Genomic DNA, 14,147 nt, shown 5'->3' on the forward strand with positions numbered 1-14,147 from the left:
ACATCCAATAATCATCATTTTGCACTTCACTTTCATACCTTTGATTAATAATGAGCAAAAGAAAAAGCAAGCAAAAGTTGAAATGAGAAACAAACTTGCATTAAAAATCATTTAAACAAGGAAACAATCCAATTTAGCCGCAAGTTACAAATAAACAACAGCCAACAATCAGCTAAATAATATCATCAACCATCATGTTATTGTAATAATAGGAAAAAACAGAGAGAAAAAAAATCTCTTTGCATTTCAGGTCAATAGGTCACTCTTGGTACTTGCTTTATTTGATTTAATGAAACAAAAAAAAGATAAAAAAATATCACAAAAAATGAAATCAAGTTTCACCTTGTAACTCTCACTCTCATCATAATCATCATCACTGGTAAATACCCTGTAATCACAAATTATTTTCAAATGGTAGTTGCTATGACCGGTTAAAGCCGGTCTTTTATTTATCTTCAGGCATTTTACCTAGTGACCGGTCAGGTTTGTATCCAGGTAAAGGTAAAACAGGAAAATAGCCAGCAATCCTGGTTCCAGTAAACAAGTAGCTGCTATTTTGGAAGTAATTTCAATCATAAACATGAAAACATATGAAACATTTTAACCAAAGAAAAGTCACAGCAAAGGCTCATAAGACATCAACCTTTCAACCTAACAGAGTGCCACTTGTCCCATCAAGTTTAACATAAAGTCAGGCCTTTTCACGAGCAAATATTCATTTACTTTTGGCTAACCTTTAAACCAAAAAAGTCAATCTGGTTAGGCTATTAGACTTGATACTTTCAACCTAACAGCATCTTATCTGTCCCATCAAGTTGAATATAAAGTCAAGCCTTTTACGGACTTTTACTTTTGATCAATCTTTGAACAAAAAGTCAGTCTGGTTAGGGTATTAGACTTGACACTTGCATCCTAACAAGTTAACCTTGTCCGATCAGAATTAGCTTATGATGAGGCTTGTCAAAAATGAATTTATTTTTATCGCTATTTTTCTGCAGCATTTTCCATCATCATTCTTCATCAACATCATTATTTTTTCATCCTTTTCCTTTTGGTAGGTTCAATGTTTCACCTGAACTTAGCAACGGAAAAGGGTTTTTTTCTGTTGTTCATCTTCTGAATTTTTTCATTTACTTTCATCTTTTCAAGGCTAAGCCAACAACTTTTTTCTGCTTACTTTCTCCTGTAATGTTGTCAATAAACATGAAAAAGGGTTTCAATCAAGGTTATTATTGTTATTTAAATTTAATCAGTTCATGAAAATGATTATCTAGAAATGATACAAGAAAATTGTGAATGTTGAGTGGTTATCAAAAGAAAATATTGACTCAAATAACTGTTAATTAGCTGAATACAGCGTATTTTTTAAGATCAATTGTTTCATCAATTGTTGACCCGCAATAAATGAGACGGTAAATTGTAAAACGGAACCATTTCAAGTTTGAAATTATGAGTTCAGTTAGCAATGAAAAAAGTGAAATGAGTTTTTGTCAAAAAGAGACAAAAACAAAACTGGTTTAAAAGGCAACTACAATATCATTTGATTATCTAATAATGAATCAAGTGTAATTGGACAAGGACGATCAAGCCTTAAAAACTTCCGGTCAAGATGGGTTAATTGAAGAGCATAAATGATCAAATTAAAGGCATATAATTCAAAGTCCAAAAAGCAAGAGCAAAAATAATTCAGCTTCTTGCAGAATCATCATATTCATAGCAGATGAAATCAAAAAAGCTTCAACTAAATGTTACAAATGCAAGCTTATTTCATGTTGAATCAATTGATTGATGTTAACAATGAATGTTTAATCATTTTCAATTTACAATATTTAAATGAAACTGAGAATCAAGTCAGTTAGTAATGACTGAACCTTTAGAGTTGAGCATTTGCCGGCAAAGTATCTCACAATCTTGTTTAGTCTTGAAGTTGTTGGAAATGTCTTCACATCCAGTAAAGTTGAAAGGCAAGCAAAGTTGAGATTGATTATCATAATACCAGCGTCTGATTGGCTCAGCAAGCATTCCAGTTAAACATGGTTCACTTCGAAGAGGAGCGAGGCAAATATCTGGCAATCAAATGAAGACAAAAAGGATTGATGATTGAGTGATAAACAATTGATTAATTAGCCTTACCTGTTGGTCTTGGTCTTGTCTCTTCACTGGTTGGAGTGCAATCTTTAACTCCCATATTACAGTTGGTTTCTTGGTGCAACTCTTTTGAACAAAATTCAGCTGCTCGAGCACTCACGTAGAATCGTTTACGATACTTTGTACCAAGACCACAGTTGACTGAACACGGACTCCATTCACTCCAAGGTGTTGTTATACATCTTGGATCCTCGGGCGCAGAACCAAGTGCTTCTTTAGTTGAACAATCGTCACTCCATTCATGGCACTCTTCTGATTCAACCAACATGGACGAATCACAGTAGCTGCCTGCTTCATGATGGATGAAGTAACGACGACGATTCCGTTTACCTCGACCACAGGTTGTATCACACCTGCTCCACGGTCCCCATTCAGATAGAGCACAGATATTTTCACCATTACAGCCAGGCATGCAAGGAATTTTATCTGTCAATACATTCTGACATCCCATGGAAGCTGCAGAAACTGGATTAATGTATGAACGGTTCCGGATTTGCTCACCAGATTCATAGGGTTCACCAATGCAAGTCATCAGTGCCCATGGAGTAACTGAACATTCAGCTAATGGAATAGAAATTGAAGATTAAAACTAGGCTAATTATCTGATTTAAATATACAATGAAACTTCATTTTCTAACTCGGAAAATAGCAAACAAAAATAACTCAACTTTCACTCAACAGTTACCATTCAATAGTTAATTCACATGATTATCATTGAGTAAAAGATGAAGAATATTTTTGAATGCCATTTTAAGGAAATGAATTGGGTTGAACTTACGTCTGTTATCGGTTATCAAAGGTTCCTCAGTGTCTCCTGAATAATTGTGACTGAACTTGTTGTTGTTTTTCACAATTTCATCACAAGTTCTTGGATAAGTTCGCAATCGTTTAACCGTTACTTGAGCAAATGGTTTAATTTTAGCTCCGGTTGGATCGTAAAAAGGCGATTTTCCCTCTTCTCCAGGCCACGAAGAAGTAATGGCATGAATCCTTTCTGGTGGCATTGTTGGTCTAGGATTAGATTGATAAGAGTCTCCTGAAGCAGTACCAGCATCCCATAGATAGAGGTTCATAGTTCGTTCAGTTAACCATGAACTGTTCCTTAGACACAATTCAAAAGCTGAAACACCAACAAACCAATCAGGACTTGGACCAAGTTTAGATATAAATGACAATAAATGGTTTTCTCGATCAACTCTGAAAATGGCAAATGTTTGACCTCGATGATCATTTAGACCAAGAGCACGGCCTTTTATAATTGTCCTGAAGAAACACATTGACCATCGGAACAAGAGAAAAAATAAGAAAAAAAAGATTTCAAAGTGAACTTAAAAGTAAAAAATTATTGAAACGAACCTCATTTTTGAAGCACTTTCACGAATCTCGGCCTTCAATAACTCAGTGTTGCCGTCTTCGGCCAATTGTTTCAACCCTTTAGATGCATAACCATCATATTCCCACATGCGATATTCATTTGAATGTGAAGCACCAATCAAACTTGAAAAATAAGACAACCATTTGTCGGGAATATTCTTGGGGTGAGTAAATTTTGACCAAAGTATCTTAAACAACAATTGATATTTGGCTTCATCACAAGCATCACATTGTCCCAATATTTCAGGTTGCTCATCGATTGACAACGATGTGTCGGGACACAAACGTCTAGTCAACTCACCATCATCCATGAACCAAATATCAGGTGTAACAGCAATCGATGCTCTGATAAGAATAGATTGATTAATTGATTAAAATCAATGTTTCTTTACAAATGCCTACTTGATTAAAACGCAGCCTGAGCCTGATGGAGGTGCTCGCCAACTGACCCGCACATTTAATTTTGTAATGTTGGCTGAATGCATAACTGAATTGGGACAATCATCGGAATAGCGAGTTGTTGCATCTTGATATAACTTGAGAAAAGGTAAAAGAAAAAAAGAAAAATTAGAAAAGCAATGATGCGGATAAAATTCCTTGAGTTACCATGAATCGACCAACATCATCTCTTAACGTTGGATTAATTATATCAGCATCAGGGTCAGTTGGAGGGCCACCATTTTCAAGAACCATTTGAAACAAGGTAAACTGTTGAGAACCAGCAAGTTTAACTAAGGAAAGTAAAAGGAAAAATTTCTTTGTCCATCAAAATATGTTTCTGATTAAAGTTGATCACATTTACATAATCACACTGGACTCAAGTTACCTTCATATGATTTACCCGGAGTGTAATAATGGTCTGCATCAACAATGGTTATCTTGAAGCCTCCATCACCAGGAAGTTTATCCATGTAAGAACCAGGAAATCGACGGTTACATGGTATTCGAACAGAAGCTGTTGGAAATTAAGTTGATTGTTAATATTTTGTTTTGAAAGCTAATGCAACTAAAATTTTCATTCATTTATGCCAAAAGCAAAGATTAAATTTAGAAATTTTTGTTTACTTTTTTGGACAAAAAACATGATAAGTTACCTGGAAATATTGTATCGCCTTTAGTAACCGGAACCATTCTGGGAATATCTGGATTATATCCAAGTCTTGTGTGTGTTCCTCCACGACATTTAGATGTTGAACCATATCGAGATCGGGTTTGACTGGGAAAAACATTTGCTTTTGTTTGGTGCACATTTATCAAGATTCCGATGATTAGTAAATCAATTAACAGTTGGAATATTGAAGTCATCACAGATCACAGTTGAAAGAAAGGTTATCCGAAAAATGAATAAATTCAGTTGAAATTTACTTCCACTGGAATAAATAATAAAATATTGATTTGAAGTAACTCACATCTTCCATTTAATTGTCTTAAATTGTTACATTTTGTCACAACACTGGGAACAATTTTAAAATGAAAAGAAATTTGAAAGACTGAATAAACGGATAAAGTACAATTAGACTGAGAAACATATAAATAGAAAGCCTTGTCACTTGTTGCCTCAAATCAACTCAGTTGAATTATTAACTCTAAAAATATCCCAGAATAAGAATAGTCGTAGGAACCAGAAAAAAAGTCTAACCAGAACCAGAAAAAGGAAAGAGTTCAAAATGTGTAACATTGGGTCAAAGTTGCAAATAACATAGGAATCCATAGTGATTAGCTTTCAATTTAATGCAAAATTTTGAGAAAATTTGATTCCTAATTGTTGATCAAAGAGATGCATTTCTTTCATCTGAACTGATGAAAATGAAATGAATGAAAAAACAAAGCAAAATATTGTTGAATCAATAATGATAATCAGTTTGGTGAATTGAGTAAAACAACTGTTAATAACAATTTACTTGGTTATGTGTGATTTAAATTGTTATCCATTTTAATGCAATTCAATGGCAATAAAACGGTTATCTTTCCATTTTCTGGTTTTTTTCTGGTTCGTTTCGTATTCCCAACCTATTAATGAAGTCTATGTTAGTTAAAACCAGGTTACATTGTGTTTCAAGTAAAGAGTTAATTAACTAATTATGACTGATTGATCAGTAAACAATGATAAACAATTTTTGTCTGTTTATCAATTTGGTCTGACATTTTCAGGTTGGTTCAACAGTTGTTTAAAAGGTGAAAGTTGATTTGTAAAATAATTTAGATGATTGTAATTGCCCTTTCCTTGTTAATTGGATTGATCAATTAAATGGTAACCAAGTAAATAAAGTGTTGATTGTGAAAATGTATGAAAATGGAGGCTTGATTAGTCGGTGTTGATTGTTTTCATCTGAATTGCCATCAAACCTAACAGCAGTAAAATGTAATTTTACACATTATTATAAGGTTGAGTGAGAGGAAGAAGATGATGAAAGTAATGATAAAAAGATGATGATCAGGAGGCAAGATGAAGAGGAGAAAGTAAACAGAAACTCTTTTTGTACCTGAAACCAGTAAGAAGTTCAACTTAATAACCTAAGGCCATTCAATGAAATAATTTTCTCTTTCTTTCTCTTTTTCCTTTTTAACTTTCCTTTCTTTCTTCTCTGTCTATCAAAAAGTCTTCATTTTCTTTGCATCATTATCTTGTTTCTACTTCATGGTAACTCCCATCAGTTTGAGCCTGTCTCTTACCGAGCAATTGTTTCCATAACTTTCTAGATAATTCTGGATGAATGTGATGAGACTTGAATAAGTTTATCCAGTTTAGCTTATTTTTGTTGAAGCAACAAAAAAACAGCAACAACAATAATGATGTTGAGGATGATGATGATGATGATAAAGTTATAAATGTAATTTGAAAGGAAAGAAAGAGAAGTTAGACAGAAACTGGAATGAAGTAGCATGTAAAAAGATGCAGTAATGTTAACTGATCAATTTTTTGCTTTATTTTTATATTTGGTTACAATTTGCTTTGTAAAGTCTGTTCAAGATGCTTTTCCGTAAATTGTTGTCAATGATTTGGGTTTAATTTGCCAGGTAACATCTTTACCATAAGCTGCAGCAACAGTCAAATTGATTGTGTCTTTGCTTTTGTTTAAAATGATGACAGCAATATTGTTATCAGGAGTCTGAAATACGGTATAATCAACACCTCCATGAGACCCTTTACTTCCTAATCTAACTGAATTTGGAGGTAAAAATTTGGCAATATGAGCCATACTGTAAAACATAGGTTGTCGGTAATACTCGTTGGCAGTTTTGTTGACAATTATGGGTGAATCAACCTTATTGTCAGCCCAGTTAGGTCCACCGGATGGGTCTAGAGCCATGTTCCAATCGATCCAACCATGGACTCCGTGGTTAAGATCATTAAGTATGTCTGAAGCATAGTTTTCACCTCGACCCCAATCACCAAGTATAACTTTATCTATTTAAACCCAAAATAGGAAGAGAAAGTAAAGTTGTAAATTAATTGGTTGGATAATTAATTAGAGGATAAATTTAAACTTACGTGGATCAAGAATCATCCGGTAACCTTCACAGGCTTCAGTCGAGATGAGCAACTGATCGGGATACCATTTATGGATCAAACTGTATACAAAGTTAGGGGTCATGAAGTTGAGGTACCAATGGAAAGCAATTCCACTGACCAGTGAGTGAGTTGCTTCATCACCGTACACTTTACCTAGCCAGGCAAGGACAACAGCTAACTGGTCATCGAGAACGAGAAGTTTAAGCTTTTCTTGCAACGGGAAACCAGCTTTAGCTAATTCAGGGGCTAGACTATCACGAATGAAATCACGAAGTGAACCAGGAGTGAAAGTGAGTCCATTGAATGATGAATGAATGTATGAAGCCACTGGCTCATTTCCAGAAGTTAAACCCCAAAATTCAATTCCTTTTTTCTTGTATTCGGTGAAAAATCTGTTTAATGTAAGAAAACAGTTGCAATCAATAACCCTTTATTATCATAATGGTTGCTTTAATTATGCACAGGCAAACATATGTGTTGAACATTGAACCGTAAAAATGGTTTAACCAGAAAACCCAAAAGTATGAAAATTTTGCTCTCAACTAATATTTTTGAAAAGCCATTTTTTGAAGCAAACAATTAATGTAAAATATAAATGATAATGTTGATAGTCAGCACTTGAAATGAAAAGTATTTCAATTATTAATCAATGAATCGTTTTGGACAATCTTTCAAGCCTATAAGTGTATAAAGCTCTCCATTGAAACTGATTAACTTTATCGCATTTTCATATCATTTGTAATGAGAATAATCAGATTATGCTTTTTTATCATAATAATAAAATGAAATTAAGGAGAATCATGGGGATAAGATAAACTGAAAGGCAGTAATAATGGGAAAAAAGGGTAAAAATGAAAGCTTACTTAGCATAATATTTGGCCCATGATTTGTAATATACATCAGATGACTTCAAGGTTCCTCTTTTGCTAATACTGTTTGATGATTTCATCCAAGCTGGTGGCGACCAAGCCGAAGCAAGTAACTTAAGATTACCATTTAATTTTTGCGCTTGTTTAATGTAAGGAATCTGTAACATGATAATGCACAATTTGGTCAACAATGGAAAGTAAAAAATTAAATTGTAAACCTTACCTTGTAAAGGTGATCATCTTGAGCTAAAGTGAAATTGGTTTGTTCCAAGTCGTCAACATTATCATCGTTGTAAGTGTAAGGTCTATCCGAGAAATCAGTTCCACCCACTGGAACTCGACCAACTGAATAGCCAATTCCTTGAGGACTGTAATAATCGTTGATAACATGAGCAGCCAGAGTGTCATTGAGATAGCGAAGGTTAATACCAGTTGAATCGGTAAAGGCACCACCAAAGCCCCAAATGGATTGATGCTTCTCATCTCGCTTCACTTTGATGGTAAACTTTTTCTTGGTTTTAACTGTGGGTTCAGTTAAAGATGATTGACCTTTGTAGACGTAATTTTTTCGAAATCTGAGTCCATCTCTAGTAGTCTCGTAAATAGTAACTTTACCATCTGAGGTGTCGGGCAATGGACCCAAGTCGTCACAGTAGCTTGAATCACAGACACAAACATATTGATCTTTACCATATTTACGTCTCATACAAGTGTCTTGACCAGCGTCACAGGGAAACACGCTATTGGTACCATCACAAGTATCTTGACCAATGGCCAATGACCAAGTCAGGACATTGATCAGTAAAATTAACGGTACCATAATGGTGAGAAGAACGCTGTTGCTAGAAAAAAGTATATCTTTGCTTTTTAGGTGTTGGTTTACAATGAAGCTAAATCGTTAATAAAATTGATTCAACTTGGATTCAAATATATAAATTTCCTAATTACGATTAACGCTTGTTCTGATAACGCTTTATCCTCCCTCAGTCCTTCAATTTGATCATCATAATTCCATCATTAATGCTGGAAGCCGACTTGATTAAAGATCAATTGGTGTCTGTATTTGATAAAAAGTCATTGTCTTGTAGAGATAGGAAGTTTCAACGGCAAAGTCTTTTGTTCATTTTGTTTAAAAAAACAAGGTAACCAAAAGTTTCAAATTTGTAATTTAATCTGAGCTGAGAAAAACTACTCTGAATTGATAAATTAATTATCTACTATTGTTGCCCAAATACCTGGGCAGATTGAATTGGCAATGAGAAGGGGATCGGATGATGAGCATTGATCACAGTCGCAACCAGAATTAGCTGGAAAATGATAAGCTTTTGCTATTAATTATTATTCAATACCATTGTGATTAATTGTTAAATCATTGATGGTTACAGATTAATTAGACAAATTTTAGTGGTTAAAGCCAGTGAAAATTAATTTAGTTACTACCTGGGAATGAATGTTGATCACATTTTCAACAATGACATGAGATGTGTGAATTTAGCTATTATAAAACCATTGACAAGTGACTTGTTACTGATTAACAGTAAGTATTCTGGTAAACACTAAATAATTAAGAGAAAAGAGAGAAAGAAAGAAAGTAAGATTATTGTTATCTATCTATTGCGAGATTCATATGATTTGAAACTGAACCAGATTCCATGTTGGTTGTAAAAAGAAACAAGAGAAAGTGTGAGAAGGAAAGACCCAAAAAGAAGAAAGGAAATATTTGGTGTGTCGAAAGTGAAAGACAGAGAAAGATATCTGCCTTTCACAGAGACATTCAATTGAATCTGACAGTTTATAACCAAAATTTTCAAGGTAACTTGAACAATTTAAAGCTATGTCTTGTTTTTTTTTGCACCCAACATGCATTCACAAAAGTAAACAAAAATAAGAGTTATACTTTGCAAGAAAAGGCTAAAATCTGGTTTATGCTAATTTATGGTTACAGTCGCTTTTTAATTACAATCTACTTGTGATTATAAATTATTGAAAGCACTTATTTACTGTTACCTATTTCATTAATTGTTACCGGTGTATGTGTCGTTGAATGTGTGTTATTTGGTGTCTTTTTTACTGGTAGAGTTGGTCTTTAGCTTTATACTGCTTTGGGTTGTTGCTTGTATTTTTGTTTTTGTTTTTCATTTTTCACTTGCTTTTTGTAGGTTGACAGTATCAAGGTGACCTTGAACATCGACCTGAAATCAGGTTCTGGTTAATTTAAATGATGATGAGCATGATGTTGATGGTGATTACAAAAGTCCTTTTTTTATTTGGAGGAAAGTTGTTTAGCAAGAAACAAATCAGTGGTCTTCTTAGGACAAAAGTTGCTTCAGGGTGGAAACCAAAAAATTGAGTATCAAGTCATATTATGTTTTCCTTTCTTTTGTAGCTTTTTTACAGTATCATCTAAAGTTGCCATAATGATCAAAGCGATCTTTCGTGATCTTTCGTGATCTTTCGAGATCTTTCGGTCATCAGAGTGTTGTTACGCTTGCTTGTAAAAATACCAAAATATAACTGAAATATTATCAAATAAAATTTCTGTTTACCTAATTGTCTTTCGATAAAGATGCAAAAAATATAAATATATTACCAAAGAGTGGGGGAGGGAGCGAGAAACGTGAAAATGATAATAGTAATGGCGAAAGAGGATGAGAAGGCAATATGGAAACATACATAACATACTGCTCCAATCAATCAAAGATTAGTTAAAAAAAGCTGAAGACAGAGAAGAAAGAAGGATTTAGAAAGAAATAGAAAGTGAGAAAGAAAGAGAAGATGAAAGCAGTAGAAAGAGAAAGAGAGAGTAGAGGGGGACTCAATAGCTTTTTCTGTTGGATGAAAGGGAAGAAAATCAATTGAGGAGAAGAAATCTGTGATTTTGATATATCATTGGAAGATGTTGAAGCTAAATGATGAAGTTGATGTTGATTATGTTGTTGTTGATGATGATGATCACAAGGAAAATAGTTATCTGTACACTAAAAGGAAGAGAAAGATGAAGAAAGATGAAGAAAGAGATTTTGAGAAAGTAAACAAAAATTTATTAACCGAAGCAAAAAAAGACAGTGTTAAATAAATGGCAATAGAGGCCGCTAGTGGTGAATTTGATAGGCGTGGTTAAAGTTACGTGAAGATTGTTGGTGGTTAGGTGAAGGGAAACAGTTGCAGTTGATCGTAGGCACTTAATGGATTGAGGTGATTGTTGTTTGTTGATTAACTGATTGTAACCTGCTTGATCTCTCTCTCTCTATCTCTCACTTTCTTCCTCTCTTCATATACACAAACATACATATAACGTCTCATTGTGTCTCTCTCTTTCCTCCTCATACAATTACATTGCAATCTGTTTTTTCCATCGACCAATCCTTTCATCTTCATCTTTTATTGAATCTATTTTGTTTTTTTTCGCTCTCTCTCTTATTTTGCTTTAAATTTGTGATTTTCCTTTTTCTCAATTTTCGAAAAAAGTGACTTTAAACGGTAAATCAATGGACCTCTCAAGTGACCGATACGCTGTCCTCAGCTATGAACAGGTTACTCGTTTGGATACTGTGATGGATGAAGTTGTGCCAATCCATGGTCGAGGTAATTTCCCAACTTTAGAAATGAAATTAAAAGATTTGGTCAGTGTGGTACGAGGTAAATTGGAGGAAGAAAATGTTACTCTTCGTGATATCAGGTTAAACGGCGGTGCTGCTTCCTACGTTTTGTGCCCTAACAATTTAACTTACAATGATCTGGACCTGATATTTGTGGTTGACCTTTCAACGTCTCGTAATTTTGATAAAGTTCGCTCAGCAGTATTGGATTCCTTGTTAGACTTTTTACCAGAAGGAGTAAACAAAACAAGAATTTCCAGTTGTTCCCTAAAAGAAGCATATGTTCATAAAATGGTAAAGGTTAACGAAGGTGGTGACCGTTGGTCCCTTATTTCATTATCAAATAATCGAGGTCGGAATGTGGAACTTAAATTTGTAGACTCAATGAGACGCCAATTTGAATTCAGTGTTGACTCTTTCCAGATAATTCTTGATTCCTTGCTCTCCTTTTATGAAGTTGATCCACCAATGAGGATGAGTGAAAATTTTTATCCCACAGTGGTCGGTGAATCAGTGTACGGTGATTTCCGCGAAGCTCTGTTCCACCTCAACAAAAAACTCATCGCAACCCGTAATCCGGAAGAGATTCGCGGCGGTGGACTTCTTAAATATTGTAACCTATTAGTGAGAAACTATCGACCAGCACGTCCAGATGAGATTAAAAATCTGGAAAGGTATATGTGCTCACGATTTTTCATCGATTTCTCTGATTTGTGCCAACAAAGGAGAAAACTTGAAAGCTACATTGCCAACCATTTTGTCGGTGATGATCAAATGAAATGTGAATACCTGATGACATTGTTTAACGTTGTTGATGAATCAACAGTTTGCTTAATGGGACACGAGAGACGTCAAACTCTCTATTTAATACAAGAGCTTGCCTACCATTACTATTACCAAGACCAGCAAAAGTTGATGGTTAAACAACAATTTGATGCTGCTGCTGCTGCCGCGGCTGCTGCTCTTGCTTTATCCTCAACCTCAACCTCAACTTCATCCTCATCCTCATCATCATCATCATCATCGTCAACCTCAGCATGGAAAATTGTTCAGCCTTTCTCATCTTTAGATTTAATTTGTCAATTATGTTATAATTAATGATATTTCAAACACAAAACTCAAACACAAACACAAAAAAACAAACAAAAAAAAATAATTCAAAATACAAAAATCAATCACAAAACATTTCCAATCAGAATAAAACACAAACTTTATAACTCTATTTGATGTTTTTAAAAAATTTAACCAAAATGAATGCAAAAATTTCCCCAAAAGTCCCAAAAAATTACATAAAATGCTACTTTAAGTGATATATTATTAATTTGATTAAACTCACTGAAAAAAACAAAGCAAATCAAGTTCAACTTGCAAACAAAAGACAAAATAAATTAAACCTATTGAACCTGTAATTACACGGAATTTGAAAGCTAATTGAGGATAATTTATTAACTCGTGATTATCAAAGGTAAAGCGAAATGTGTGCTAATCAAGTTAATTAGTGTTTCCATATTTTAACTCTGCAAACCTTTAATTTGATTATCCCAAGCCAAGTATTGATGATGGTGATGATCAATATAAGACTCAACATGTAAGGTAAGTCAAGTTAAAGGCAATAACAACATGATTAACATGATGTAAAAGACAGTGAAAGTGTTTGAATAAACTGGAAACATTTTTTCATGTAAATTTAGGTTAATCTAAATTGCAGGCAAAACTTGATTTCCAACAGATTTTCAGCTTTAAATTGTTCAATTATTTTTCCAGTTTGTTTGTTTGTTTTTTCATGTAAATTTTACTTTACCAAATCTTTAAAGCAAATTGAAAATAATTACAATTCTGTGGTTTAAAATTGATTGTAATTTCAATTGAATTTCAATCCTTCATTGACCTATTAATAGACTGAATGTAAAATAATTTGTCAAATTATAACAAGAAAAAGACATTAATTTGAGCTTTAAACGTTTACCTTTTCAATTTGTAACAAAAGCTAACAGCTTTTTGCTGATGAATCTCAATTTTTTGGTGAAAATGAGAACCAATCAAATCAAGGATAATTGATGAATGAGTTTAAATGTTTAATAATTTAAATTGTGATTTCGCGAAAACCAGTTTAAATTTGAAAAGCGAGAAAAGATAAGTTTAATTTGTTTGCACTTTCAATGAAACACAAGAAAAAAAAACAACTTAAGGTAAGGATCATTGAAATACATTAGTCGATCCTAGTCGCTACAGAAAGCAAATTGCTATATTCAAGGTTACCTGTGACCTGAGGTCATTTGAATAATGAGCAATAAGCAACAGTAAATTGTTGCAATTGAAAGTTAACCAATAAACGATGGAATCCTTTAAATGGTCAAATGAAAAGTGACACACAAATGGAGACAAAGTTGAACATCAAATCAATTACTAACCAACAAGCAATCAAAAGCTTCAACGTTTAGGGTCAATTAAAGTGTCCTGTTTTGGAAGGAAAAGCGTAAACAGAATTTCCAAGAAAATGATAAATTCTGATTGTCTTTTGAATCGATTAAACATTAAAAAAGATTTAAATGAACATAAAATTTTCGGTCATTTCTTTCGCGACTTAAACTCGAGAAAATTTTCTCGTATTTTGAGATTGATTTCAAGAAATTAATTTTTGTT

At 33.6% G+C, this 14,147-nt stretch overlaps 3 protein-coding genes and 1 long non-coding RNA gene across 4 annotated transcripts; 1 reads left to right on the forward strand and 3 right to left on the reverse strand.

Moving 5' to 3' along the window:
* Positions 1 to 1,785: 1,785 nt before the first annotated feature.
* Positions 1,786 to 5,173, reverse strand: LOC107360890 (spondin-1-like). Its single transcript, XM_015927611.3, has 8 exons — positions 4,617 to 5,173; positions 4,349 to 4,477; positions 4,129 to 4,253; positions 3,925 to 4,058; positions 3,505 to 3,867; positions 2,927 to 3,411; positions 2,134 to 2,709; positions 1,786 to 2,066 (listed from the first exon to the last, which is right to left on the reverse strand). The coding sequence occupies exons 1-8, from the start codon at positions 4,825 to 4,827 to the stop codon at positions 1,852 to 1,854; spliced, it is 2,238 nt and encodes a 745-aa protein (XP_015783097.2). The 5' UTR covers positions 4,828 to 5,173; the 3' UTR covers positions 1,786 to 1,851.
* A 1,223-nt stretch (positions 5,174 to 6,396) lies between these two features.
* LOC107360717 (putative glucosylceramidase 3) lies at positions 6,397 to 8,798 on the reverse strand. The gene is made up of 4 exons (XM_025160447.2): positions 8,129 to 8,798; positions 7,900 to 8,063; positions 7,016 to 7,428; positions 6,397 to 6,931 (listed from the first exon to the last, which is right to left on the reverse strand). Exons 1-4 carry the CDS (start codon positions 8,723 to 8,725, stop codon positions 6,489 to 6,491), a joined length of 1,617 nt encoding a protein of 538 aa, XP_025016215.2. The 5' UTR covers positions 8,726 to 8,798; the 3' UTR covers positions 6,397 to 6,488.
* A 374-nt stretch (positions 8,799 to 9,172) lies between these two features.
* LOC149094253 (uncharacterized) lies at positions 9,173 to 9,453 on the reverse strand. The gene is made up of 2 exons (XR_016198734.1): positions 9,346 to 9,453; positions 9,173 to 9,212 (listed from the first exon to the last, which is right to left on the reverse strand). It is a non-coding gene; the product is annotated as an uncharacterized LOC149094253 (long non-coding RNA).
* A 1,626-nt stretch (positions 9,454 to 11,079) lies between these two features.
* Positions 11,080 to 12,913, forward strand: LOC107360693 (terminal nucleotidyltransferase 5C). The gene has a single exon (XM_015927407.3). It carries the CDS (start codon positions 11,394 to 11,396, stop codon positions 12,600 to 12,602), a length of 1,209 nt encoding a protein of 402 aa, XP_015782893.1. The 5' UTR covers positions 11,080 to 11,393; the 3' UTR covers positions 12,603 to 12,913.
* Positions 12,914 to 14,147: the final 1,234 nt, after the last annotated feature.

This window comes from Tetranychus urticae, chromosome 2 (genome assembly GCF_039701765.1).
Source record: "Tetranychus urticae isolate SD_2017Ah chromosome 2, NJAU_TeUrti_SD_1.0, whole genome shotgun sequence".
In the NCBI taxonomy this organism is placed as follows: domain Eukaryota; kingdom Metazoa; phylum Arthropoda; class Arachnida; order Trombidiformes; family Tetranychidae; genus Tetranychus; species Tetranychus urticae.